The sequence below is a fragment of the Meles meles genome, chromosome 21 (genome assembly GCF_922984935.1).
Source record: "Meles meles chromosome 21, mMelMel3.1 paternal haplotype, whole genome shotgun sequence".
NCBI classification, from domain to species: domain Eukaryota; kingdom Metazoa; phylum Chordata; class Mammalia; order Carnivora; family Mustelidae; genus Meles; species Meles meles.
The window spans coordinates 11,162,346-11,189,498 of NC_060086.1; the positions used below are offsets into that span (position 1 = coordinate 11,162,346).

Genomic DNA, 27,153 nt, shown 5'->3' on the forward strand with positions numbered 1-27,153 from the left:
CCGTCACAGTCCAACAGAAGGCACATAACTAGTTTCCCTACAACCAGTCACACACATTCACACTCTCAGACGTACGCGTGCATGCACAGACAAGGATACACACACACACACACACACACACACACACACACACACACACACACGTGCCTCTTTGGGGCTCCAGGTAGTAATGCTCATCACTTTGCTTCTCCACAAGGCAGAGAATGGGAAATTTAGGGTAAGAATATCTGTTCATCTCAAAGTGCGCATCATCTGAATTGAGATGAATGAGTCACGATAACGCATTTCTTAATGACAAGAAGGATCAACTCACGTGTATTTACATCCGTGAGAGCTGCCACAAACTGAAGGTATTTTTTCATCAGAGTGGTTTGGTCAACCACCGTGGCCCCCTGCGTTGCAACAAATGCCATTTTTCTTTTCAGTTGGTTTGTTTCTCAAGAGAAAAGTATCAGGCCCATGAGTTCACCAGCCTATGAAAAGAAGCATATGGTTAGCCAACTTACTGAAGGCACAGGCTCACCGTCATTACAAAAATCGTATCTAAATGGCTGTATTAAGCTAATTACTTTTTAATTACTCTTAAAAATACTATTCCCTCTGCTTTTTTGAAAGTAAAATTTACTTGCATCCATTTTTCCTATTAATTTCTAAACATGATTTTTATAAACAGAGGCTTTTCCCTCCCTTACTCTTTATCCTTCTTTCCTTAGGCCAGCGGTGGGCAACCTCTAAGCCAGACAGTAAATATTTCAGACTTTGTGGTCTCTATCAAACTACTCAGCTCTGTTACAGCCAGAAAACAGCCATGGACCACATAAACGGAAGAGCGTGGCTGTGATCCATAAAACTGTATTTAGGGACACTGAAATTTGAATGTCATGTCATTTTTCACTTGATCTTAGCCAAAAGGCCGAGAAGTGACTCAATGTCATATAATTCTTAAATGCCATAAAACATTACTTTTTTTCAACTTTTCTCAACCATTTAAAACATAAAAATTCTTTGTTTGTGGGCCAAATAAAAAGAGGTAGCTGAGGGGCACCTGACAGGCTCAATCTGTGGAACACACAACTCTTGGTCTTGGGGTTGTAAGCTCGAGCCCCAGGTTGGGTGTAGAGATTGCTTAAAAATAAAAATCTTGGGGCGCCTGGGTGGCTCAGTGGGTTAAGCCTCTGCCTTTGGGTCAGGTCATGATCTCAGGGTCCTGGGATGGAGCCCCGCATCGGGCTCTCTGCTCAGCAGGGATCCTGCTCCCCGCCCCCCCCCCCCCACCGCCTGCCTCTCTCCCTACTTGTGATGTCTCTCTCACTGTCAAATAATAAAATCTTTAAAAAATAAAAATAAATAAATATCTTAAAACAACGACAACAAAAGGGCAGCTGACTGGATTGGGCAACCTCTACCCTAGGTGACTGGTTTTCACACTTCAGTGTGCACTAAGATCACCAGGTGCCAAAGGTGAACCTCCAAGCACGACCCAGAGACCATGGTTCAGTGAGGGGCTGGGGAAGCTGTAGATTTTGCTTGCAGCTAGCACAAAGTAGACACTTAGGAAATGCTGCCTGAATGAATGAATGAATGAATGAACGCATGCATGCTTCAAGTTGCTGAGGACCACACTTGAAGAACTACCTCTCCTGGCTGACACCTACACAGAGGGAGACCTGGTTTCTGTTTAAAGAGCTCACAAAAGTATCTTGAGAACCTGGTGAAGTTGCTTTTATGCATCCTCCTCGGGTGTATAACCGTTTAATTCCACTCTGCATCAAGAGGCAGCTTCATGACTTAATTTTCTCCTCCTTTCTGCAGGCCTTTCAAAAGCCCTCCCTACCGGAAGCCCTCCCTTAGCTGCACACACTTCTGCTCCCAAGTGACGTGACGGGGACACCCTGACTCCACAGGGCCTCTTCGGGCCACTCTCTTCGAGACACCAAAAGCACTTTTCCTACGCAGAGAAGACGCCGACTGCTGCTCCCTCGCCCTCCGACTCAGAGCAGGAAAACTCTCCGAGACTGGAGAGGCACCCTGTCAGCCCCGCCGGATGACCTGCAGACTGCTTCCTCTTTGAGGACGCACGCCCTCTGCCAAACACGAACGCCCCCCCCCCCCATCCCATCCCTGGAGACCCAAGAACAGGGTCAGGGCCTCTCCGTGCCTACGAAACTTGTGGTCGTGCCCAAACTCCTTAAAAGCTTGAACCCCCTCTTTCACCGAAGTCGGTTCACTCTTCCATTTCCCGGGGCCCCAAAAGGCCAGGCCCCGCGTTCCTGCCGGGCCGTGGGGGGAGGAGGCGTGGGCCTGAGAAGGGGAAACGGCCCATCGCGCCTGTCCGTGGGAGAGCGGCTCGAAGACGCCGGGGGCCGAGGGCCTGGCCTCCGTCGGGCCCCCTCGTCCCGGCCCAAGTGAGGGTCCGGCGCCGCGCCCGCGCACGGACGGACAAACGGCCCCGCCGCCCCGCCCCACCGCGCCGAGCCTGAGGCAACGCCGCCGGGCCGGAGGGGGCGCTGTCTTGGCCGCTACCTTCGCTCCCCGCGCCGGGCCGGCCGAGCCAGGGGCCTGTGTGGAGGCCGGGGGTGCCAGGCTGGCCTGGGGGCGCTTCTAGGGGAACGGAACCCCAAACCCACACGCTCTCTCCCAGGTCTCAAACGGCTCGCCGTTTCCCTCCTTTTGTCGCCGTCTCCGGACACCCAGCGTCCGCCCTCCAGGCCGCGGTACGGCGAGCGCCGAGGGCCAATTCTCGCGCCGCTAGCCCTCCGCCTCCCAGAGCTCCTCAGCGCGGCCAAGCAGCGGGAGGCTACAGGGCGGCCGCCGGCTTCGGCCTGCCGGGCTGGGCACCGGTGGGTACCGGGAAAGGATGGCCGGGTGGACCGGGCGCAAGGAGCCTACCTCTGTCGCTGCGCGGAGCCGCCGCGCCGCAGAGGCCTCCCCACGCTGGGGACCCGACGCACCGGCCCGGGCCTCCGCGCGCGCCTCCCGGGGCCGTTCCGCCGCCCTCTCGCGCCGGCTCGCGCTTACCCTAAGCTCGGCGGCGGGCCTCCTGCAGACCCAGCCCGCGACCCCCAGCGAAGCCCTAGCAGCCGCAGCCACCGCCACCGTGCAGTCCCGCCCCCGCTTAAAGCGGCAGCGCCCGCCGCGGGAGAAATAGGTCCGGGCGCGCCGCCCCCAAGTGGGTGCGGCCTGGGCGAGCGGCGGGAGCGGGGAGGGGCGTTGCGCCGGATCGGGCCGGCTCGGCCCTTTAAACCTCCGCCTGGTGGGCGGGGCCGCCCGCAAGGTTGGAAAGGGGGCAGGTGCCGGCAGTCTGGGGGCTCCTTCTGCCCTAAATAGGCGCGTTGGAGCCAGGTCTGGGAAGGGTAGGGCAGGGACGGCTGGGGCCGCGGCAGGGCGGTGGGCACCCGAGGGGCTCCCTTAGCAGGCGGCCGTCGGGCCCAGACAGAGTCCATCCCTAAACTGAATGTGGCAGTCCGGGCGGGTTTCCTCCCTCCTCCCTTCCTGGGTTCGTTTTTTTGTTTTTTTTTTTTAATATATTTTTTTAATATTTTATTTATTTATTTGACAGAGAGATCACAAGTAGGCAGAGAGGCAGGCAGAGAGAGAGGAGGAAGCAGGCTCCCTGCAGAGCAGAGAGCCGGATGTGGGGCTCGATTCCAGGACCCTGAGATCATGACCTGAGCCGAAGGTAGCGGCTTTAATCCACTGAGCCACCCAGGCGCCCCCCTGGGTTCGTTTTTAACCAGTCGAAAAGGGGAGGAGGCAAGCAGGCTGGAGACAGAGGAGACCCTGTATGCAAAGGAAAGCCCTGGTGTTCTGCTCCGAGGTGGCCGGCCTGATCATTTGTTCTGCAGCTGCATCGCCGAGGCTGGACCGCAGACGATCTCTGTCAGCTCCTACCTGGCGGCCAGTTGTCTCTGGCCAGGACAGTCCAGTGATGAGAAGAAAGCGGAGTGGGGCAGAAGGCTCTGATGCCTACGTGAGATGGCGTGGGCAGGACCAAGACGCCTTAGAAGGGAAAAGTACTGTTGAACCTTACCTACGACTCCATCTAGAAGAGTGGTTGAATAGTGAGCGGCTCCTGGTAACCCATGGTTACCATGTTAGATGGACTGAGGATTAAAGTGATGGTTTATCTCCACCATCTCCATTACCTGGTTCCACCACCACTTCCCTTTCCCAACAATATCTTACCCTCCCCCATCATCACTAAGTTACCAAAGTCTTTGTGTTCCCTTCACAGAAAGATACATTTCACACTTTGCAATAAATGCAGCTTGCAACAGCTGCAATGTATCTCGGGAGAAAGGCGCCCTATTCAGAAGCATGCTCCTTACTTGTTTAAAAATGTTGCCACTCAAGAACAACCCTCTGTTGAACTGCTGGGATTTTACATCAATGTATTTCGTGTCACTTGTTTCTTCCCTGGGAGAAATAAAATGGGTCAGAATAACTTCCCTCGCCCATGGAAAAAGTTCTTGCAAGCACAATCCTCTCTGCTCCTAAGAACCTCCCCCCCAAAGTAACAGCTCCAAAGCTGGGGAAGGTTTAATCATCTGAGAGCTGGAATCAGTGTACAGTTGTTTCATACTGTTCCGTGGAAAGGGGGTGGAGAGAAAAGCAGAAAGTAGACAAATCTTTTGGTAAGTTTCAGATTAATTGCACAGCTAAAGACCTACAGTTAAGCCTAGCTCTAATGTTGGCTAGATTCTTGCACTTCCCATGGCCCTATCTTCTCCTAACAAAGTACCCAACATGCTGTTTGATTTTTGTCCACTTTCTTGTCAGAGACAGTGTCAACCCCATCCCTAGCAGGTAGATTAGATCACACGGTTCCTCTGCTTAAAACCCTCCAAAGACTTCTCAGCTCATCCTCGTTCCCTGGCCCTATGTACCTCCCAACCTTACTCTTCATGGTTCTAGCTGCAGTGGCCTTGCTGTGTGTCAGGCCAACCTAGGACCTCTGGAATGTTCTTTCCTCAGAGGCACACAGCTAACTCCTTATCATCCCTGATGAGCTCAAATATCACCTCCTCAGAGACAACTTTCTTTTTTTTTTTTAAAGATTTTATTTATTTATTTGACAGACACGGATCCCAAGTAGGCAGAGAGGCAGGCAGAGACAGAGGGAGAAGCAGGCTCCCCGCTGAGCAGAGAGCCTGATGTGGGGCTCGATCCCAGGACCCTGAGATCATGACCTGAGCCAAAGGCAGAGGCCCAACCCGCTGAGCCACCCAGGTGCCCCCAGAGACAACTTTCTTAAGGCCCAATGTAAGAAAACCACTGCTCCTTCTACCACCACTCGCATTCACTATCTCATAATACTATAATACTGTAATAATGTCACCAGGAGAAATACTCAAAATACTGTATCTCCCCTCAATAACCTCGTAATCTGAACATCAGTTTCAGGGTGGCCTTTGCAGTGGCTTCTGTGACATAGGACTACTACGTCTAGTAGTCCCAAGACTGTCTGTGCCTACTACGAAATTATTATCCAATGCAATCAAGTTACACATAAAAAAAACTAATCTTGTTATTTTCTTTTCTGCATTTAGTTCATTTTTAATAATTTTTTTAAAAGATTTTATTTGAGAGAGAGCTCGTGCATGTGCACGAGTTGGGGGAAGGGTCAGAGGAAGAAGCAGACACCTGAGCTGGGCAGGGAACCCCAACTCAGGACTCTGAGATCATGGCCTGAGCCAAAGGCAGATGTTTAACCCACTGAGCCACGCAGGTACCCCTAAAAAATTTTTTTTCAAGATTTTATTTTTAAGTGACTTCTACGCCCAACATGGAGCTCAAACTTAACGGCCCTGAGGCCGAGTCACACGCTCCACTCACTGAGCCAGCCAGTGCCCCCGCATTTAGTTTGTTTTAAAAGCCACTAATAACCAGACCTTTGAATAATGTTAAACAGTGGGGGGCGCCTCGGTGGCTCAGTGGATTAAATCCTCTGCCTTCGGCTCAGGTCATGATCCCAGGGTCCTGGGATCTCTGCTCTGCGTGGAGCCTGCTTTCTCCTCTCTCTCTGCCTGCCTGCCTCTCTGCCTACTTGTGATCTCTGTCAAATAAATAAATAAAATAATTTAAAAAATAAAAAAGTAATGTTAAATAGTTAAATATTTGAAACTCGGTTTATAACCTTAACATTTTTTCCCCACCACAATTTTCTCCTCAGTTCCTGATGGAGAAACTAGGGACACCCTTCCAGGTCTGTAAGCAATTCCAATGACGACAGCGAATACTGATCATGTGCACTGTCCCAAGCACTGTTGTATGCGTTAACTCATTTGATCCTTGCTACAGTCTCATAGAGTAGGAACTATTTCCATTTTAAAGGAAAGGAAAATGAAGGACTCAGAGGAAAGTGGCTTTCCCAAGTTCACATAACTCTCAGAAGGAATCCAAAGTCTCCTGATTCCTGGGCCTAGTATTGTCCCCACGATTTTGATTGCTGCTACAGGGGGATCACGCCTGTCTAGCACTTTCAACTCTCCTGGGAGGGCTCACTCAGATCTGTTCCCCCTCCCTTAGGGTGCGATGGCAGTGTGGCCAGTGAGCCCATCCCCTGTGGAGGCCACCGCTGTCCCAGAGACAGAGGCCATACCCGCGGGTGTCTTCACTCCCATGCTGCGGTTCAAGTCGTGGTCCATCCGAGCCCACCAGGCAGGAGGGGTTCATCCAACCTCCCTCCCTTACCCAAGTACAGGCTTAAGCCAAGGCAGAAGTGCGACAAGGATCCAAGCCGCCAGCTTCCAGTCTCAGAAGACAAGACAGGAACAGCCACCTTCTAGAAGGAAAGACCTGCTTCACTCTGTTACGGCGGGTGGAAGCGCCAGCACAGGCCAAAGGGGGGCCTCGTCACCCCTCACTGCGACTGTCTGAGTCTCACATGGCCCTCAGTGATACCCTAGCCGCAGCTGTGGGCACGAGCAATTTGACAGCAGGGACAGAGAGGGTAAACTGAGGAATGACCTGAGACTCGGCGGAGGTGCTTGACCCCCTCCCTCAGGAGGGATATGGGGTGTCTGCAGTCCCTCTGCCCAGCGCCTCGCACGCAGTGGGGGCTCCACGGGAATGAGTCGCTCTCCAAATCGTGTGCGTCAAGAGGGGAAATGGCAACTGGAGAAGAACCCAAAGGGGCCTGCGCACGGCTTTGCAGCGGGGCGCGCGCCTCTGGGGACGCTGAGTCAGAGGCGGCCGGCGCGGACGCGGGGAGGCGGCGCAGACAGGAGGCGCGCAGACCCGGGGAGGGGAGGATGGTGGGGAGAAGAGGGGTAAAGGGAGGAGAGAAGAGAGGAGGGGAGGGGGCGCGGGAGGCGGCGCGCGCTCGGGAAGGCGGGGGGTTCGTGGGGAAAGGAGGGGGACGGCGAGGGGAGGGAGGGACGCGGGGAGGGGGCGCGGCGCGGCGCGGCTGACGTGGGCCGGGGTCGGCGCGGCGGGCTGTGGGCGGCGGCGGCGCGCAGCGACACAGCGTCGCGAGGCGAGGACGAGCGAGCGCCGCTCCCGCACCTCCCCGCATAGCCCGCGCCGCGCGCCCCGAGGAGCGGCCGCAGCCTCCGAGTCAGCCGCGTCCCCTCCGCGCTCCTGCGGCTCCCGGCGCAGCCATGGCCCCGGCCTTCTGGCCGATCCTCAGCCGCGTCTTTTGGCTCGCCTGCCTCCTGCCTTTGGCCCCGGCTAGGGTGGCCGCAGGTAAGGCGCTGCGCGGGCCGGCCGGCCGCCCCCCTACAGCCGCAGCGCGCCCGGGGCCTCGGGGCGGTCTAGCCGTGCGCCCTGAGCGCACCTCCCTCCTCCCGGGCGGCCTCTGCAGCGCGCAGCGGAGGGGAGCGTGGCCGGCCTGCCACTCGAAGCCCTCTCTTCTCTCCCTCCATCCTTCTCCCCAGAAGTCGGCCCGGCCCTCGAGGGGGCTCCCGCGCTCCTCGGTTCCTGCTGCCACCTCCAGATCGGCCCTGTCCTGGGAACCGCGCGCGGTGGCCAGTGCACCCATGCGGGTTCCCGGGGGGGGGGGGGGGGGGGGGGCTCGCAGCCGCTGGGAGGTGGGGCTGGGAGGACGATGCGGGGAGACCGGGAATGCGCGGGACCCGTCATCACGCCACAGCCCCCCAGGGAGCGTGGACAGGTTGTTCGCCGAGCAGCGTCTTTGCCTTTAAATGTCGTCTTATCTGGAGAGGTTTTCCACTCTGTGTTGGCTTTAGGGAGGCTGCCATTTCGTCTTTGGAATGGTTTCCAAAATGGACCCCGAGCTGACAGGTTTTGCTGGGTGCTCCCCCCGCCCCCCCTCTCCGCCGGGCCGTGCTTCTATGCTCTCTACTTCCCCACCGCGGAAAGGCCAGCACCAACCTTTCTGCCACATTTTGGCGACAACAATAGGACCCGGATTGGAGAGTTGTTGGGGGACAGGTGGGACGTGGGCAGCTCTGGTGATGTGCGTGTGTTAAACTGACAACATTTTCCATTACGTCCCTTCCCCCGCTCCCCCAAGAAAGAGGGGGAAAGAAAGAGGAAGCGATCTAATGCCAAATCGTGTAAGACAATGGAAAAGGTAAAAATAAAAACCTGCATTTTAGGGATGAATTAAAATTTTGTGGGAATTGTGCTTGGTCAGGATTACCTGCTTCCCTCCTGGAATTTTCATGTAGAGATGGGGGTCTCTTGTCCATTGGGTTTACATGTGTCTGGAAATAAATGATCACCATGGCCTGAACTGCAAACAAGAAAAAAAAAAAAGTACATTAATTCTTTGGAAGTCATGTGTGGTTCCCAGACCGGCCTATTCATGGTATGATCGAAATAAGCTGGGAATGAGGTTGGGGAGCATACCTTCTCCCTCACACACAGGTTCAAAACAGAGACTGGGAAGCCCTTTCCATTCTTCCTGGGGTCTGGGTCAGCCTGCACTGAACACTTCCCACACTAGAAGTCACAGTCGAGTCCAAGGACTGGACCATTCATTAATTCCAGATTATGTTGTTCAGACTTCCAAGGTCCCTTGGGAGGTGTTTGGGGCTATGCACGTGTGCAGTGTGAAAGAGCTGATGCGGCCATTTTCTAGAATGTTCAGGGTCCCACATGCTGTGGGAAGGTGTGCTCCAAGGGGAAGCCCACGGCACCTATTCGTGAGTGAATGTGGCTTCCGTGGGTCAGGCTTCGTGGCCGTTGCCACTTCACTTTTTGCTTTGGCCCTTTCAGCTCTGGGTCACTCATTGCACCCATGGAGCCCCCTACGCCCCTCCCTTAGCTGCTGCTCTGTACTCTGAGGCCATGTCACCTGGGCTCCCAAACCTGCAAAGATAGGTTTGGATGGGTAGGGCAACAGGATCGGGGCTTGGTTCCTTTAGCCGCAAGTCGTAAAGCCTTCATGGTCCATTTCAGCTTGGATGCCACGGACACTTCTTAGAGCCCTAAGGAAGAGAGCAGCGGCATGACCCAGGGACTGTGAAACATATGCTTGAAAAATAAAAAATAAAAGCTTGAGAAAAAGTGCCCTCAGAGCCTCCCAGTGTCTGGACAGGTGTGGGGGCTCCTAGGAGCTGGGCCAGCCTCTGCGGCAAGGGAACTCTAGCCACAGCCCCTCCCCACCCTACCCCCCCCCATCTCACCCCTCCTCCCAGCCAGTCCATCCCCCTGGCAACGGGATCTGCGTAGCGCTGACACGCGCCTGTCTCCAGTCCGCTGCAGATGCTGGATGGCCATTAGCATGCAGCCGAATGTCCCTGCCACCTGCCAGCCTCGCTCTGGCCCACGCTCCTCGCCTGGGGGGACAGGAGGGAGCAACAGGGAGAAGGGAGGGGATGGCCCCTCTTTCTGGGAAGCCTGGCCAAGTGCTGCCTCACAGCCAAAGGGAGGGAGAAGAGAACTCAGCCCAGGGGAGGGGGGTGGGTACAGATTTGCTTGGTGACTCCAGGCTGTCACATGGGGCCCTCAGGGGACTCATGTCCCTCAGTGTAAAATACGTACTGTATTTTCTTGCAGAAATTTCTGCCATAGCATCTGGAATTCTCTCTTTGGGATTAAGACCACTGCAGGTCCCTGTGTCAAGGCCAGTCCAGACGACTTCACAATCCAAAATATGGCTCTGGGATGGGGGATTCAGAACAGGGAATGTGTGACAGCGGGAAAGGCTAGAGCAGGAGTCCCCAGTAGGGACAGATAACACTGCCTAAGGGTGAAGGGGATGCAGCTTTGCTGAGTCTACGAAGTCTCTGGTGAGCTCCCTGAGGGTAAGAGGCATGTCCTACACTTCTGGGTTCCCCCACCACTTGTGGGGTGGGGGACAAGGAAGGGGCTTAGTCAGTACCACCTGACTGAACAGTCTCCTGGGGCAGTGCTAGGTGGGCTGGTCCCTCTGCCACACTCTTCTCTCCAGGAGCCTTGGGCAACAGCAGTATGAAACACGTACTATGTGCCAAGCACTTTGCTGGGCGCAGGGGGAAATGACAATGACCCCTGCTCTCAAGGAGCTTGCAGGGCAGCAAGGGAGACAAAGAAACCTTCATGCCCATGTGGGGTTGGGACCACTGTGTGCCCAGGCTGCTCGGAGAGCACTAGCGGGAAAGGCGTTCAGGGAAGATTTCCTGGAAGAGGTTATATCCATTGACATGTAGGTAGAGAGGGGCGGTGGGGACAGCATGTACAAAGGCCCTGAGGTTAGGAAGGACAGAACATGTTGGGAGAGCTGCAGGAGTTAAAGTGGCCAGTCCCAGCATGGATGTGCCAGGATGTGAGTTCGGACTCCACACCGAGGCTGGTCCATGAACACATTAGGTGTGGAGGAAGCTTCTTGCTGGTTTGGGTTGGGGGGTGGATGGTGCTGAGAGAAGGGAGGACAGGAGGCCGAGCGCCAGGGCCAAGGATGAAGCAGTAACTATGGCTGAATGCTGTCTAGTCATGATGGAGAGGAAGCAAATGTACTCAGATGGGAGGAGTAGGAGCAAAGGACTCGGGATTGACTGATTCCTGGGACAGCTGCTCCCCCTGGCCCCAGTGGAGAGCAAGGGCTGAAAATGATAGGTGTGGGGAGGGGAGAGCCCTAGACCAGCACTGTCCAGCAGAACATGGGATGATGAAGGAAAAAGTCTACATCTGCCCTGAAGGGTAGTTCCTAACCACATCTGGCTCTGAAGCACTTGAAATTGTGGCTAGTGCAATTGAAGAACTGAATTTCCAGTGTCGGTTCAATTTAAGTAATTAACTTTGATTAATTTAAGCGTAATTACATGTGGTTAGCAGCTCCTGTTTTGCTCAGTGCAGATCGGGAGCCCAGAAAGTAGGTCTAGGTTACTTGGTTCCACCAGCGTTTAGGAGGCATCTGAAACTAGGAGAGCAGGTGTGAGTGGCCAGGAAGGTGGGTGGGAGTGAGGGAAATGAGCGGAGAGGGGCTTGGGGCCCCTGCAGCCTTCCATCTGTGTCCGCTCTTCTGATGAGGTATATGTTCGTACAGGCTGGACACTCTCGAACCTGCCGCCCTTCAGAAACCTCACCTGAAGAGGAGATTTACAAATTATAACCAAATTGTCACCAAGACGTGCAAGAATGTGACTGGCAAGAGTGAGGGGTTCTGGGAATCAAGATCTACCTGCTTGGGGTGCCTGGCTGGCTCAGTCAATATAGCATACGACTCTTGATCTCAGGGTAGTGAGTTCGAACCCGCGTTGGATGTAGAGATGGCTGAAAAACAAAATCTTTTAAAAAATGAGAAAAAAAAAAAGAGATTCCTGCTCAAGAGATTATCATACCCAGAGTGAAATTCACATTAGCAGACGTGCTTTAGATGTATTGTCCTGTGAAAATAAAATAATTCAAAACTGTGTGCAGAGTGGGATTATGTCACATTAAAAACTTCCATGCATGAAAAAGAGACACGAGGACAGGAGTATGGTTGCAGCTGTTTTATGGAAGTAGGATAATGGGACATTTCTAATATTCTTTTCTTTTTTTTTAAGATTTTACTTATTTGACAAAGAAAGATCACAAGTAGGCAGAGAGGCAGGCAGAGAGAGAGGGAGAAGCAGGCTCCCTGCTGAGCAAAGAGCCCGATGTGGGGCTCCATCCTAGGACCCTGAGATCATGACCCGAGCTGAAGGCAGCGGCTTAACCCACTGAGCCACCCAGGCGCCTCTTCTAATATTCTTTACACAGATGTATGTATTACTTTCATGATGGAAAGAAAGCTTATTTTATAAATCTTACTTTGTTTAGATAATAAAATATTATGCACAAAGTGAAGCGGTTGAAGAATAACGACTTAGGAAAAGGCCCTCGATGTGGAATTGAAAACAACAATGATAGAATACAGAATTCCAAATTATGAGCACAATTTTTTTTTCAAGTAAGAAATGCCCACATACGGAAACAGTGGGTTGTTACTGATTATTTTTATTTTTAATAGAATTGTTTAAGTTTTAATTTTCTATTTTCTCTATTTTCAGGTTACAGTTAGTTTTACTTTCCATGCGGTAGTCAGTCGGGAGGGGGGTGGTATTCGTAAAGGGCCACGACCCGGCCTCCAACCCATATGCTCAAGGTCCTGTTCTCTGTTAGGGTCCTCCAAGACTTGATTCCCAGGTTCCCCGTAAGAGCTGCATCCCCCACATTTTAGTTCAAGTTCCCTGAGTAGTTGAGCAGCCTTACAGGTGCAGCATTGGCCCCAGTGGGAATCCCGGAGGTCATTTAAGAGCAGTGAGCATTGGGGGTCCAGTGACAATGAAGATAGGTGACAGTGAAGATATTCCGTATCTTTACTATCGAGTACTTGAAATGCAGCTACGGGGGTGGGGTGGGGGGTGGGCGGGGGTGGTGACCTGGGTGGCGCAGTCTGTTAAGTGTCTGCCTTCAGTTCAGGTCGTGATCCCCGGTCCTGGGATGGAGTTGGGCTCCCTGCTTTGTGGGGAGTCAGGTTCCCCCTCTCTCTGTGCCCCTCCCCGCCCATGCTCTAGCCAGCACACACTCTCTCTCTCTCTCAAATAAATAAATAAAATCTTTAAAAAAAAAAAAAAAAGAAAGAAATGCAGCTACTGTGGCTAAGAAAGTGGGTTCTAAATTTTGTTTCATTGTCACTGAAACGTACGCAGCCACGCATGGCCAGTGGCTGCGGTGCTGGGCAGTGAAGAACTAGAACTAGAATGTTTTTCTTTACGTTCACAAGAAGGCTTGGCTTGGGGCGTCTGGGTGGCTCAGTGGGTTAAACCTCTGCCTTCTGCTCAGGTCATGATCTCGGGGTCCTGGGATCCCTGGGATCCAGCCCGGCATCTCGGGCTCTCTGCTCAGCAGGCAGCCTGCTTCCCTTCCTCTCTCTCTGCTTGCCTGTCTGCCTACTTGTGGTCTCTGTCTGTCAAATATATAAAAATCTTTAAAAAACAAAAACAAAAAAAAAGGAAGAAGAAGAAGAAGAAGAAGTGTTGGCTTGAATCATAGTAGACCTTTGTCTAGGGTTGGTCTATCACTGTCGAGGCATTTGGCCTCTAAGAGGCTCCAGACTTTGTGTTTCACATCGGAATTTTGTTTGACATGGAGAGACTAGTCCGAAGGAGTGGGTAATAGAGGGCAATTTTTTTGGCAGCACCCAAGGGAGTCCCTCCCGTGACATACGTTGGCAGTCATTTTCATAGCTAAGAAATAAGTCTGGCCGGGGCGCCTGGGTGGCTCAGTGGGTTAAAGCCTCTGCCTTTCGCTCAGGTCATGATCCCAGGGTCCTGGGATCAAGCCCCGCATCGGGCTCTCTGCTTGGCAGGGAGCCTGCTTCCTCCTCTCTCTCTCTCTGACTGCCTCTCTCCCTACTTGTGATCTCTATCTGTCAAATAAATAAATAAAATCTTTAAAAAAAAAAAAAAAGAAAGAAAGAAGTCTGGCCAGGTCAGGCCTGGGCTCTGGAGGGCCCTGCTTGGCTGGCATAAAAAGAAAATCTCCAGACTCACCTGGGCCCGGGTTGGAATCCCGGCTTACACTGAACCAGCCACGTGACCCTTGGGCAAGTCACTTGTGCAGGCTGAGCCTCAGTTTTTCCACTTATAAAACAGAGTAAGAGAAGCCAGCCCGGAAGGTGACGGTGGGTTCCTTGCCACACCTGTCCTGAAACACAGTCTTTGTCTCTGGACTTCTAGGGCTGTATGAACTGCACCTCACCACCGATGGCCCTGCCACCACGGGGGCAGAGGTGACAATCACAGCTAGCCTGGTGGCCAGCGACAATGGCAGCCTGGTCCTGCCCACCAACACCCGCCTCTACCACTTCCACTGGATCCATACCCCGCTGCTGCTCACGGGGAAGACCGATGAGGCTTTCAGCTCCACCATCCGTGCCGTGGGGACCGTGCCCGGGGACTTCCCGGTCTCCGTCTGGGTCACCGCTGCCAACTGCTGGACATGCCCACCTGTGGCCAGGAGCCTCCTCGTCCTCCCCATCACAGGTGAGGAACTTTTCTGTTTGCTAACTGGCCTTCAGACTCTTGCTGCAGAAAAAAACCATCCAGTCTGGTTCGTAATGGTATGAACAGGAATCGGACCCATGGTCCCTTCTCCGTTATCCGTGTTGGAATGGACACATGTTGCTACTGGGGCTATAAATTAACACAACCCTTTGGAGAGCAGCTGATCGATACGTTTCAATGGTTCTGCACTATTTCAGTCTCTGGTCTGTTCATTCTCGTCCCTCCAGCCTCCCACCCTAACACTCCTCTCTCCTTCCAGCAAGTCCCCGCTCTCTCTGAGTTTACAATCTGTCAAAGAATTTGTCTTCAGGAAGTACATTTCCATTTGGGTAATGTTTTATGCACAAATACGCTCATTGCAGTGGTGTTTATAACAACAGAAGAAAATATTAGCCAAGCTAAGTTTGCAACCATAAAGGGACTGGTTAAGTATGTGGATATAATTTGTATCATGAATAACAATGACATTTACAAAGACTTTGTAATGTCCTGGGGGAATACTCCTGCTTATAAAATTTTTAAAAAGCACAACACAAACTTCTCTAACCAATTTGCTTAATTGTGTTTAACATATATATGTATATGTAATGTACATCTTTATTAAACATGTACACACAAATGCTTTGCATCTCTTCAAAGCATCAACAAAAGTTGTGTTTGAATGACTGGTGGTTTCTTTTCATCCTACATTTCAGCATTTTTCCAAATGAGCTTTATTGAGCACACCTTACTTTCTGCATTTGGGGTGAAAAAAATCAGCTCCTAATTTTTATTTTTTTATTTATTTTTTTGTGGGGCAGAAAAGGAGACACAGAACAGCGATCCTTAACCCAGTCCAGGACATTGCATGTGATCAGTAGAAGTGCTAATTTTTTTCTAGATGCATCTAATAATCTGAAATCTCTCTTGAGAATTTCTTTCAAAGCCTATGCATTTTCTCCTGGTCCTGGGCATCTTTTACGCCAGAAAGTTCGGGATCCTGGTGAAAGTGGCGTAGGAGCAAGGCAGTGTGTGTGGCGTGTACTGTGAGTCTTAACCAGTGTCCCAGTGTCCCAAGCAGCAGGGGCAATGATGTGGGGGCTGGGCGTCTCTGTGTTCAGCGACCTGCAGGGTCCCCTCCCGCCTTCACTCAGCTCTGACAGCCAGAAGGTCCCGGTGGGGACAGGCTGTCCTGCCAGCTGGCCTATGACGTCACTCCTTGGCCCCACCTTCCCGCCCCCTTGGGGGACTCACCTGCTTATGATCTCTCTCTCCCAGAGCTCCTTGTGGGGAACCTCGTTGTCACCCAGAACACCTCCCTGCCCTGGCCCAGCTCTTACCTCACCAAGACAGTCCTTAAAGTTTCCTTCCTTCTCCATGACCCGAGCAACTTCTTCAAGACGGCCTCATTTCTCTACAACTGGGACTTCGGAGACGGGTATGTGCTTCCCCATTGATGCCCCAAAGCTTTGGCCTGCGGTCGGTGGCCCCATAGTCCCACAGAAAGTGCTCTGTACTTTCCCACCCTTACCTCCTCACTCCTTCTCACTCCAAACATTCCTTCCATACTTGCTCTGTGTCAAGCGTGGGATAGGTAGGGACCAGCGTGAGCCGGTCACAAGACCTGTCTCCGAGGTGCCTACAACCTGGTAGAGGAGGTCACTGGTGCCCCAAACATCCCTTTAAGAAAGGTCAAAGTAGGATTTTTCTCCATTTGACTCTGGAAGGACCTATTTGGCTGATGGAAGCTGCAATTATACACGTGTGGCAAAACTCTGGTGTTCTGGCTTCATTTCTCCAGACTTCTCCTCTCCAAACAAGCCTGGCTAGAGGAGGCAGGTCAAGGGAGTGGGGCTCGGGCACGGAGCCCAGGCAGCCCACAGACACTCTGATCGCCTCTGAAGGTAGTGCTCTGCTGAGACCCCTCAGTCCATTTCAGTCCCCTCGACTCCCTGGCTGATGGTCCTTCCTACTGTATCCCATATGTTTCCACCTTCCATTGGTGGAAGCCAGCTTCCCCAGCCAACTGCCGTTGCCTCCTTAAGACACTTCTCAGGCTTGCAGAGAAACACAGACCAATCTATCAAGTTCATCGAAGACTTAGTAATCCTTCTTGTGCATCACTCCGCACCCCCATGGGATTTACAGGCTTAACGTGCTTTCTTACGTACAGTAATAAGTTAGAAAACAAAGTGGGGACTCCTAATTATAGCAAAAATAGTACATAAACATAGGATCACACTTACTGGAAATGGACAAGACCCTGTGTGAAGAAAACTGGAGCTACTAAGACATATCAAAGTTTTTTTTTTAAGATTTTATTTATTTGAGGGGCACCTGGTTGGCTCAGTGGGTTAAAGCCTCTGCCTTCAGCTCCAGTCATGATCCCAGGGTCCTGGGATCGAGCCCCACATTGGGCTTTCTGCTCAGCAGGGAGCCTGCTTCCTCCTCTATCTCTCTGCCTGCCTCTCTGCCTACTTCTGATCTCTGTCTGTCAAATAAATAAATAAAATCTTAAAAAAAAAAGATTTTATTTATTTGAGAGAGAGGGGGGAGACCGCAGAGTGAGAGTAAGAGGGAGAAACAAACTCTGCTGAGCAGAGAGCCGGACGCAACACGTTGTCCATCCCAGGACCCTGAGCTCATGACCCGAGCTGAAGGCAGACGCCTAACCCACTGAGCCACCCAGGCGTCCCACCTAAGAGGTCTTAACGATTTGAGTAGATGTGTTATGTACACCATGTCCAGGATGGAAACTTAATATTACAAAGATGTCCATTTCCCTCTAGTTATCCCATAAGCTTGATGTAAGTCCAATAAATACTCCATTTAATATAATTTTGGAATGTGACAAAGATTCTACAGTTCATCTAAATTTGGTGTTTAAGTATGCACATATATACACCCATATATGCATGCGTGAATGGATATATACATATAGACATGTATAAAAATATATGTCATTACAAACATACATGTGGTTTCATAACCTAAAGAACATCTGGAACATCTGTCACAAACCAGGGGACAGCTGTATTCTAACTAGGAGCATTTCTCTTCACATTAAATACATTATTCACTATTTTTACTATAACGGGACATTGTTGACTAGCCAATGAAACAAGACAAGAAAAAGAAATGTAAATACTGTAAGGGAGGAGATAAAAATCATCACATATGTAGATGATATGGAAAACACAAGAGACTCAACTGAAAAATCTTAGAACTAAAAAGAGATTTTCGTGATATGGCTGATTATAAAACAAAGATTCATAGCCTTTCCATATGATGGCAATAGAAAAAAAAACTTTTACAATAGTTACAAAACAGGAAAACTAAGAGAATAAACTTAGCCCAAAATGTTAGGGTTTATGTAAATAAAACTCCAGATTGTACCTAGAACCTTAAAAAAAATGAAGAAAGAATGCCTCAATATTGTCAGAAGGAAAAAAGATCAGAAAAGCAGAGTGATCGGGGTGCCTGGGTGGCTCAGTTAAGCCTCTGCCTTCCGCTCAGGTCATGATCTCAGGGTCCTGGGATCGAGCCCCGCATGGGGTTCTCTGCTCAGCAGGGAGCCTGCTTCCCCCCTCTCTCTCTGCCTGACTCTCTGCCTACTTGTGATCTCTGTCTGTCAAATAAATAAATAAAATCTTAAAAAAAAAAAAAAGCAGAATGATGATGAGGGAAGATTGGGAGAAGAAGTAGAAATGCATACATAAATGTCTTTTCAAAACTACAAATAGGGGCACCTGGCTGGCTCAGTCAGTAGAGCATGTAATTCTTGATCTCCGGGCTGTGAGTTCAAGCTCCGTATTAGGTATAGAGGTTACTTAAAAAGTAAAATCTTAAAAAAAAAAGCCACAAATAATTTGCAGCAACCAAAGTCTGCTCAACAGAACAGACTAGAAAAGGCAGACACAAACCTGAGTTTATACATACATCTATTATATGGTAACAGTGGTATTTTCTAGCCAGTGAGTAAAGATAGATTATTTAATAAATGGCACTCAGGCAGTTGGTTAACTATTTAGAAGAAAAACAATCTATCCTTAACAAAAGCAATTCCAGATAGACTGAAAAATCAAATATAATGAACCAGGACTAGATTGAAATGTAAACGATCCCCTGCAATTGGATAATTTGGCAGTGGGGAAAGCATTTCTAAGAATAGAGAAACAGAGGCAGAAACTAGGAAGGAAAAGAAAATGCTAGATTTGGCTCACTAGATTTAAAATCTGAGTATGAAAGAAGTAAATCAAATCACAAGGCAAAAGTTAAACTGGGTTAAACTGGGTTTAGAAAATATTTGGAAGATATTTAATGGGCTAAGCTTCATATATAAAGAGCATTGAGAAATCAACAAAGATTTTCTTTACTATTAGACTTCCTTTTGAAATAATTCAGGTAATTGCAGGAGAAAGCATGATATTATATACTTTACATGTCATATCGTAACCTATGATGGAGATATGACTTTGTGTTACAGATGAGAAAAGTAAGACTGAGAGTTATACAGACAGGAAATCTAGAACTGAGATTCAAAGCCAAGTATGTCATAACTCCAAAGTATATATTTTTTTCCCTATCAGGATTGTTCTTGTCTCTAATTCAGGGGCTCTTTTAGATTTCTGGTGGAACGGGGCAGAACACTTCCTGGCAGGTGACAGGTCCCTGTTGCTGGGAGTTCTCCCACCTGTCACTTAAAAGCACAAAGATGACCAGCAGCCACTTCACCCAAGCATGGCTGCCCTTGCGTCCTGGCTGGCTCTGGGGGGTGCTGCTGTGATGATGTCCGGTTTGCTCACAAGTCATTGGTAGCCGAGCTTTTCACTCCACGGACCCCCCTGACTCTAAGAGTCCATGTGAGTCACTTCTGTCATCTCCCTCCTGTCACCTTACAGCACCCAGATGGTGACTAAAGACGCTATGGTCTATTACAACTATTCCATCATCGGAACCTTCACTGTGAAGCTCAAGGTGGTGGCGGAGTGGGAACAGGCAACGCAGAATGCCGGGAAGGGCATCATGCAGAAGACAGGCGACTTCTCTGCCTCGCTGAAGCTGCAGGGTGGGTTTCCGGGCCGTCCGGCCCCCTGGGGAGCCCTGGGCAGCACTCTTTCCGGGATTGGAGCCCATGAAGTTCAGAGTGGCTCCAGCTGGGCACAGGGCAGAGCTCGGATGCCCGTTCTCTCTTCGTGTCCCCCGGGCAGCCGTCTGAGCAGTTGGCCACTATCCCCAGTTCAGAGAGGGCACTGGAAGCCACGGAGGAGGTCACATGGCCACCAAGGGGCAGAGCTGGATTTGAACCCAGGCCCATCTGCTCCCGGAGCCCAAGCCTGTGGCCAGACACTGTGCTGTGAGCCAGTGGGTCCACGTGGCTCTTTGTTCTCAGGCCACACTGGCGTCCTGCCAGGGACTGTCCTGTTGGGGCTGCAACAGCCTTGGTCTCCTGAAGAGAGGAGACGCCCAAACCCATCTTTCCGTGACTTTGGCAAGAGGGGGTGCTTGGGCAGCTGCGGCAGCTTTCTGAGCTGTGCTGCAGTGGGTGTGAATGGGGTGCTGATTTCCCCGCATTGCACAGGTGGGGGTGATCCGGAGCTAGCCCTCCGTCCTGCTTACCAGAGCCCCGCCAGCTTCCTCCAGCATCCTTGCTCGGAGCAGCTCCGGCACCTGCTGCTATGGGGCGGGGGCAGAGTGGGACTCGGGCATGCCCTGGACAGACCTGTGACCCTCACCTTGGCAGAGACCCTCACAGGGTGGTGGTCACACAGCGCTGGGAGCACTGAGACCACTGTCCTCAGCCACCAGGTCTAATGGCGCCCTCTCTGCCTTTCAGAAACCCTTCGAGGCATCCAGGTCTTGGGGCCCACCCTAATCCAGACCTTCCAAAAGATGACAGTGACCTTGAACTTCCTGGGGAGGTGAGTGAACCCCAGAGACGACAGAGGGTGATTCATTGCCCTGCCCACACTCTCTCCCGTGGATGAACCTGAGAGCTCCATCCCCTGGGGGGCCCCAAGTTTGGGGGCCAGTGGAAGCTTATGCCATCTTGCCCAGCGGCCGTGGGGGAGTTGCGGGCACAGCTCCATACTCAAGATCCAGGGGACAGGGCACAGGCCCTTTGGAGCTGTCTGCAGTGTGGGCATCAAGGCAAAGGCAGGCAAGAAACCAGGTGAAAAGCCCTCTGCGTGTGGCTCAGGCCTGCCTCCAGCCCCCAGAAAGCCACCTTGGGTGGGAACCAGCCCAGTCTTGGCAAGAACAGCATTAAGCTGAGGATGTAGAAGCCGGGCACGTTCTTTGCACGAGGGTGGGTGGAGCCGCAGAGGTCAGTGGTCAGGGCTCAGATCTCTAGGAACTCTGGTTGGGGGGACCGGCCCCACTCTTCAACTCAGGGCCATGACAGAGGGAAGCAAGTCTTGATGGGGAGCAAACAATGCAGCCAAGAAAAGAGAAAGATGAGCCGTGGAGCTGGGGGAGGTTTCTAAAGCTTGTGGGGAGCTTTGCGGGCAGGTGCCTGGGACTTGAAGAGTGGGGTGGGAAGACCCTCGGGCTTGGCAGATGCAATGACTGAGGTGGCAGGAGTGCGTTTTCCAGCTCCTGAGCCTGGGCTGTGGCAGGTGGATGACCCTTTCAGATCCTATTCAAATGCCACCTCCTCCAGGAAGCCTTCCCTGACTTCCCCATTAAGAATGTGCCCACCTGTCCCCTGTGCCCCCACAGCACACCCCGTGGGTCCCTGGAGCAATCATCCTGCCTTGTCCAGCACTCTGTGCCTATCCCTGTTTGCCTTACTAGCCTGGAACTCCCTTGGGGTACGGGGGGGCATCTTTAATTTACCATTGTGTTCTCTGGGTCTGGAAGGGGTGAAGCAGAGGCCAGGACGGCTAGGTGTTTTGTCCTGAAAAGGACACTGAAGTTCACGGCTGTCTGGCCTTTCTCAGCCTTGGTCTGTGCTCACACTGCTTGCTGAGCCATTGCTGAAAACCCACCCCCGTTTCCCTGCAGCCCCCCTCTGACTGTGTGCTGGCGTCTCAAGCCCGAGTGCCTGCCGCTGGAGGAAGGGGAATGCCACCCCGTGTCGGTGGCCAGCACGGCCTACAACCTGACCCACACGTTCAGGGATCCCGGGGACTACTGCTTCAGCATCCGGGCTGAGAACGTCATCAGCAAGACACACCAGTACCACAGGATCCAAGTGTGGCCCTCCAGTAAGTGACCCTCCCGGCCGCCACCGCCAACATGCGAGCCAGCCCACCGACGCGAGAATCCTCACCAAACCTACTGGCCCAACCAACACCGCTGACTCTATGCCCAGACCTCCCCCAGCCCACCTGTGCCGTCGCCGGCCAGCCCAATACCCCTCGGTTCTACCAACACCAGCCCCGTGGGCCATACCGACTCCCAGCTTGACCACACAGCTCTGCTGCCATTACCACACACACTCCCGATGGCCCTTCTGGCACCTTCCAGACCCCGGAGACACCACCATCCCCACTCCTCCCACCAGCAACGCCACCGCCGTCTGCACCCAGGCCCTCGATCCCATGCTGCCCAGCAGCCAACAGCTTTAACTCTCGCTTGCTGCCACTATCACGGTCCCCCGTGTCCTTCCCATGCATTACCAATGCCACGCTGTCCCCATCGTAAGCACTCCCCCACGATCACAAGGCTCCCTCCTCCGCCGTCACCCTGATCCTGGTACTCCTGTCACCATGAAAACCAGCCCCCAGGGAGTGGGTGCTGCTCACCAGTGAAGTGGGGACCCTGTCATCTGTCAGGATCCCTGGCCACCTCCCCTGGATTGTCCTTCCCCGAGTCTCCGTCAGGCCCGGCCCCTGGCTAGTCACAGGATTGGTTGATGATGGCTGAAGTTCTACCCTTCTTTTTCCGGGGATGGAGGAGCTCTTCTGGGACCCCAGAAAAGCTCTTCCTTCCATAGAGGAGAAAGTGGGATCCCAGAACCCTAAGGGATGGTGTTTCAGGGGCCCAGCCAGGTCACAGTCCTTAGGGTGCACGCAGCAACCTTGCCAACTGCCCTCGTCCCCCCACGTCGGACCCACAAGTGCACCACTGTGCCCTGTGGTCTCCCCAGTCCCTGTCTGAGCCATTGGGCAGACGCTGTGCTCCATTCTGGGCCCTGGCTGGCCTTGTGGACCTCCCTGGGGGCCTGGGGCCCTGCCTCCCCCAGCCCTTCCTGGGTGCTGAGTGCCCCAGGGCCCCCCAAATCCTGCAGAGGAGACAGTTTTCCAGGTCATCAGCGCTGCCTTTTCCTGGGAAGCAGAGCCTCCTGGCACACTGTGGTGTCTACACCAGGGGCAAGGTGGAGGAGGGAGGAAGGGGGAGGGGGACTGCACTTGCTAATCACCTGCCGTGCCCCTGGCACACTCACACCCCTCCCCTCGTGGCGTTCCTGAGGCAGCCTCATGGGTCAGCATTAGCACCGGGGAGTTTGGTTAGAGCCGGAGTTCGAACCCAGGACCGCCTTACCGCAGACCCTGGGTTCTCCCTGTTTCCGCATGCACCTTCCTGACTCAGGGGGTCAGGGGGAGGAGCCTAGAGCTGGCGGAGGGCAGACAGCCACAGCAGGTCACAAGGTTCCGGTGTGTCCTCACAACACGCCTTCCCGCCTCCGAGGCAAGTTGCCCGAGTGAGAGTGGGGAGGCGACTGTGACTCTTGGATGGCCTGGTCATGGCTTCTATCCTGTGCTATTCATGAGGGCAAGTCATTAAGTCTGGCCCACTCTCAGGGGGTGGGGGACTTAGCTGCCCCTCTTGAAAGTGACTTTCCAGTAACATGTGGACATATTTTAAAACCCTAACGCACCCCTACTCGGTTTTTGTAGACTCCTAGATTGGCCCACTGGGGACTGCCTAGTTGGGATCCACGTGCCTAAGTTACAAATAGCTCTTGTGGGGTGTGACCGGTGTGTCCCCCACTGCGGTCTGAGAGCCGACCTTCCCCACCAACTCCCCAGACCCGTGACTTCGCCGTGTCTCACTCCCAGGCATCCAGCCGGCCGTCTTTGCCTTCCCGTGCGCCACGCTGATCACCATGATGCTCGCCTTCATCATGTACATGACCCTACGGAATGCCGCTCACCAGAAGGACATGGTAGAGGTGGGTGCTCACGAGGGTGGGGGCGTGGACGTCACAGCGAGGTCCTAGGGCTGGGCACGATGGGCCCGAGACGTTCATAGACCACGCTGAGTTGGGCCCTTCCCATCTGTGCTCAGCCCTTGCCAGCTGGGCCCCCGGGGAGGGCAACTGGAAGAGGGAGGGGCCAGGAACAGAAAAGCCAAGGGCACAGGGCAGCCCTGCGAGTCTCTAGGCAGCTGAGCTCGCAAGGCCCGGGTCAGAGAACCGGCCGGCGGGTGATTGACCCATGGGGTTTTGTTCACCATAGGTGGCTGATTTTGACTTTTCCCCCATGTCTGACAAGAACCCGGAGCCTCCCGCTGGGGTCCGCTGCTGCTGCCAGATGTGCTGCGGGCCCTTCTTGCTCGAGACGCCCTCGGAGTACCTGGAAGTTGTCCGCGAGAACCACGGGCTGCTGCCGCCCCTCTACAAATCCGTCAAAACGTACACCGTGTGAGCGCCCCCGGGTCCCGTCGCGGCATTAACTACCGCCAGCGGGGCTCTGCGGACGGGGCGGGGCGCGCCGCCGAGCGGGCGGGGCTCCGGGTGCGGGGCTGTCCTCCCTGCTGGCCATCATCCGTGTCTCCAGCTGCCGCCACGAGCCCCCCGCAGCCCCACACCCCTGCCATCCGTCCATCTGTACAGTCCGGCCTCTGCTGTGAGCCCCTCTCCGTCCACCCTTCCCAACCCCTTGCCTTTGAAGAGCCCCAAGTGGACCCCTGACGCTCAGTGGGGTCCCTCCCCTCTCCCAAGGGTGCCTGGCTGCCCCTCACCCATTCCTCCCCCCGTGTTGGCCTTTCTGCTGTCCGTCTGGGGTCTGAGCTTCCTCCCCGGGGTGGCCCTGCCCAGGTCAGAGAACTGGCAGGAAGGTCACCAAGGGTTGAGGCTACAACACAAAAGGTTATACACATAGAAGCAAGCGCATGCGCGCGCACACACACACACAGATACACACGTCACACATGTCACACAGGCATCTCCGACGGTGTCCTCTGTATCAGGGATGTTGGTTGCTGTGTCCTGAATTAGGACCAAGGTGACATCGGACTTTCTGCACTTGGCCATGCCCAGCTTCCGGGCCGGCCCTTCCCTTTGGGCACTGGTCCCCGTGGCTCCTGGGGCCCACTCTAAGGACACCCCGTTTCCTGCCTGCTTGCTGGGGGTGGGGGCGGGGCTAATGCTTCGTGAGTGAGGAGGGTTTTATAAGCAGCACCTTCTGTTCCTGAGTCTGTTAACTTCCATGGAGGGAAAAGAGAAGCCAGCCAGCGGGGACATGGGTTCACTGTGGGGGATGGTGTCCTTGGCCTTCTGCACGGCCTGGGGGAGGAGGAGGCAGGTCTGGAGGGATCCCTCGGGGGAGCCTAGAGCTGGGGGAAACGGCGGGTCCAGGTGCCTGCGGAGAGAAACCACAGTGAGCACCCCACCCCCCCACCCCGCCTGGCCTAGCTGCGCAGGAGCCTGGGGAGCCAAGTTAGGGGCCTGTTGGGACGGGAGGGGGCAGGGCCGTGGGGGCGAAGCTCTGTTGCCATAATCTTTGCTCTCGGACTTTGTGCAGACAAGAGCATTCTCGCTGTCGTGCCGCTCATTCTCATGAAACACTGCCATTAGTGAAGAATAAAGCTTGTGTGCTCTCAGAATAACCGAGCAGATGCCAGGGGGCCCGGAGTCTCTTTCTTTTCTGGGCACGGGGCTTTGGGCCTTGCACAACAGGCGCCCCTGCTGTGTTCTCAGGCAAGCGTGGATGGAGCTGCTGTCTGGGGGCGTTGGGTTCGGTCGTTGGGACCAGCACTCCTTAAACCTCTGCTCAGGCTGCATGGCCGACTGACCAGACTCAGAACCGGGGTGGGGGGATGGTTTCTTGGAGGTGGGTCCAGGTCCCCCACCCCGTGACTCCAACCTGCAGCCAAGCCTGCACTTTTGGGGAAGGATCAGAGCCCAGAGGACGGCTACACTTAGCGAACTTGGGAATGCGGATCCTGCGGCCCTGACCACATCCAAATCCACACCTGCTAAGGGGGCAGCCACCCTGGTCCCCTCCCCGCAGGCCAGCAGGACTGCTGGTGCACCATCAAGGGTGAGCGCCTCTGGTCGCACTTGAACTTGGATGTGCCTGGGTAGCACCAGAGGTCTCCCCACACCACATACTTTCATTCAGGACGTCCGGAGTGGGGCCTGGGAATCAGGGTTTCTAACGATCCCAGATGCGTGGGACGGGCCAGGTCTGAGGACCGCGTTTACAGTTACCCTCCTCTGGAGTCACCTCCCTTCCTAAACTCCCTTTCTTCCATAAGAGATCTGGAGTTTTTTCTAAATTGCCTGTGCTCCCCTGCCGTCCTCACGATCCAGCCTAGCGAGCCAGTGTGCCCCAATCCTCAAGCTGGAACATGGGTCGGCATGAACCCCACCCCTACCCTGGCTGTACCCCTCTGGGAAGCCCCACTTTTCCACGAGCCAAGTCAGTTGGGGAAGTTTCTCAGACTTCAGCACCAGCATGGGGGCAAATGCTGCCACGCACAACTTTCCACTGACTTCCCCCCAGCCAGGGGTGAGGGTGTCAGGCACCTGTGTGCTACAGGGGACCCTTATGCCTCTTGATAACTGGTTAGAGGATCAAACGAGACCTTGGAAAAGGTGGATAGGGTGGGGGGAGGGGACTGTCCTTGCCGTGAATCATTTTACTGTGTTCCTAATAGATGAGGGCGACACGTGGTTTGGAGCCACTCCCTGCCGGCATAGGACAGGCTCCCCATCTCTGCACATGCCTTCAAGAGATTCGAACATCTAAGCCCCTTCCCACCCCCGGCCAGGGAATTTAGAAGTGATTGTTCACGTTACAAAAGGAGATCTAGCTCTAAAAACCGCAGTACTCAGGTGTTCCTCTTTACAGAAGTTAAAACAACGAAGAAACCAAATTGTTAACCACCATAAAGGAGCAGGAAAGAGTTACTGGAAGAGAAATGCAGAAAATGGCAGCAACAACAATAAGAGACAGCAGCAGAGGGAGGCGTCACTTTGCCAATGGGAGACTCGCATAACTGTAGTATATTTGGTAGGAAAACATCTGACCCGCAAAATTTGGGGGTACGCAGGCTGCCGAGACCAGCGTCTGGGTTGAGCCGCAGAGCGCTGAGCACTGACCCTGAGCAAGGCAGGTCTTCGAGGTGCTCCCACGTTGCTATGCTGTCTCAGCTGGGGGTGGCGGGGATACAGGTGACTGCAGCCCAGGTGGGGGTATTTGTGGGGAGCTAACTGTATACTCGCCCACCAGCCCCCGGTGTCTTCATAAACGGTGTCACAATTCTATTCTGGCCCTACCCACACCCTACCCCCACGACCCCCCGCAGCCTCTTGCCCCGGCAAGAGGGGCTGGGGTAGGTATTCTCACAGCCTGCCCTTCTAGAAGGGACCCAAATATCGCCGATGAGAGGCTGTGGGTTCCTATGACCACAGGGAGTCAAGGGTAGAATCAGTTGAATATATATTTTTTAAAGATTTTATTTATGGGGCGCCTGGGTGGCTCAGTGGGTTAAAGCCTCTGCCTTCGGCTCGGGTCATGATCCCAGGGTCCTGGGATCGAGTCCCGCATCGGGCTCTCTGCTCAGCGGGGAGCCTGCTTCC

General features: G+C 53.5%; 2 protein-coding genes and 1 long non-coding RNA gene across 13 annotated transcripts in view; 2 read left to right on the forward strand and 1 right to left on the reverse strand.

The window, feature by feature from the left end:
* The window catches only part of LOC123933429 (transformation/transcription domain associated protein), a 114,288-nt gene extending 111,155 nt beyond the window's left edge, over positions 1-3,133 (reverse strand). For 8 of the 10 annotated variants that reach the window (XM_045992573.1, XM_045992572.1, XM_045992571.1 and 5 more), the window contains exons 1-2: positions 2,890-3,116; positions 314-473 (exon numbers count right to left, since the gene is read on the reverse strand). In XM_045992573.1, the coding sequence (XP_045848529.1) occupies positions 314-413 (100 nt within the window). In that variant the 5' untranslated portion in view covers positions 414-473; positions 2,890-3,116. Of the gene's footprint in view, positions 1-313; positions 474-2,523; positions 2,813-2,889 lie in introns of those variants that run through there. The other 2 variants (XM_045992564.1, XM_045992565.1) reach the window with 2 other exon arrangements.
* Positions 1-25,187, forward strand: LOC123933431. Its single transcript, XR_006816600.1, has 2 exons — positions 1-143; positions 24,483-25,187. It is a non-coding gene; the product is annotated as an uncharacterized LOC123933431 (long non-coding RNA).
* TMEM130 (transmembrane protein 130) lies at positions 7,434-25,187 on the forward strand. 2 transcript variants are annotated; one of them, XM_045992574.1, is made up of 8 exons: positions 7,434-7,686; positions 14,094-14,399; positions 15,678-15,837; positions 19,301-19,467; positions 20,236-20,320; positions 21,405-21,607; positions 23,405-23,517; positions 23,804-25,187. In XM_045992574.1, the coding sequence occupies exons 1-8, from the start codon at positions 7,602-7,604 to the stop codon at positions 23,990-23,992; spliced, it is 1,308 nt and encodes a 435-aa protein (XP_045848530.1). In that variant the 5' UTR covers positions 7,434-7,601; the 3' UTR covers positions 23,993-25,187. The 2 variants fall into 2 exon arrangements, with proteins under 2 accessions (XP_045848530.1, XP_045848531.1); XM_045992575.1 differs by having other exon boundaries at positions 7,435-7,686; positions 23,840-25,187.
* Positions 25,188-27,153: the final 1,966 nt, after the last annotated feature.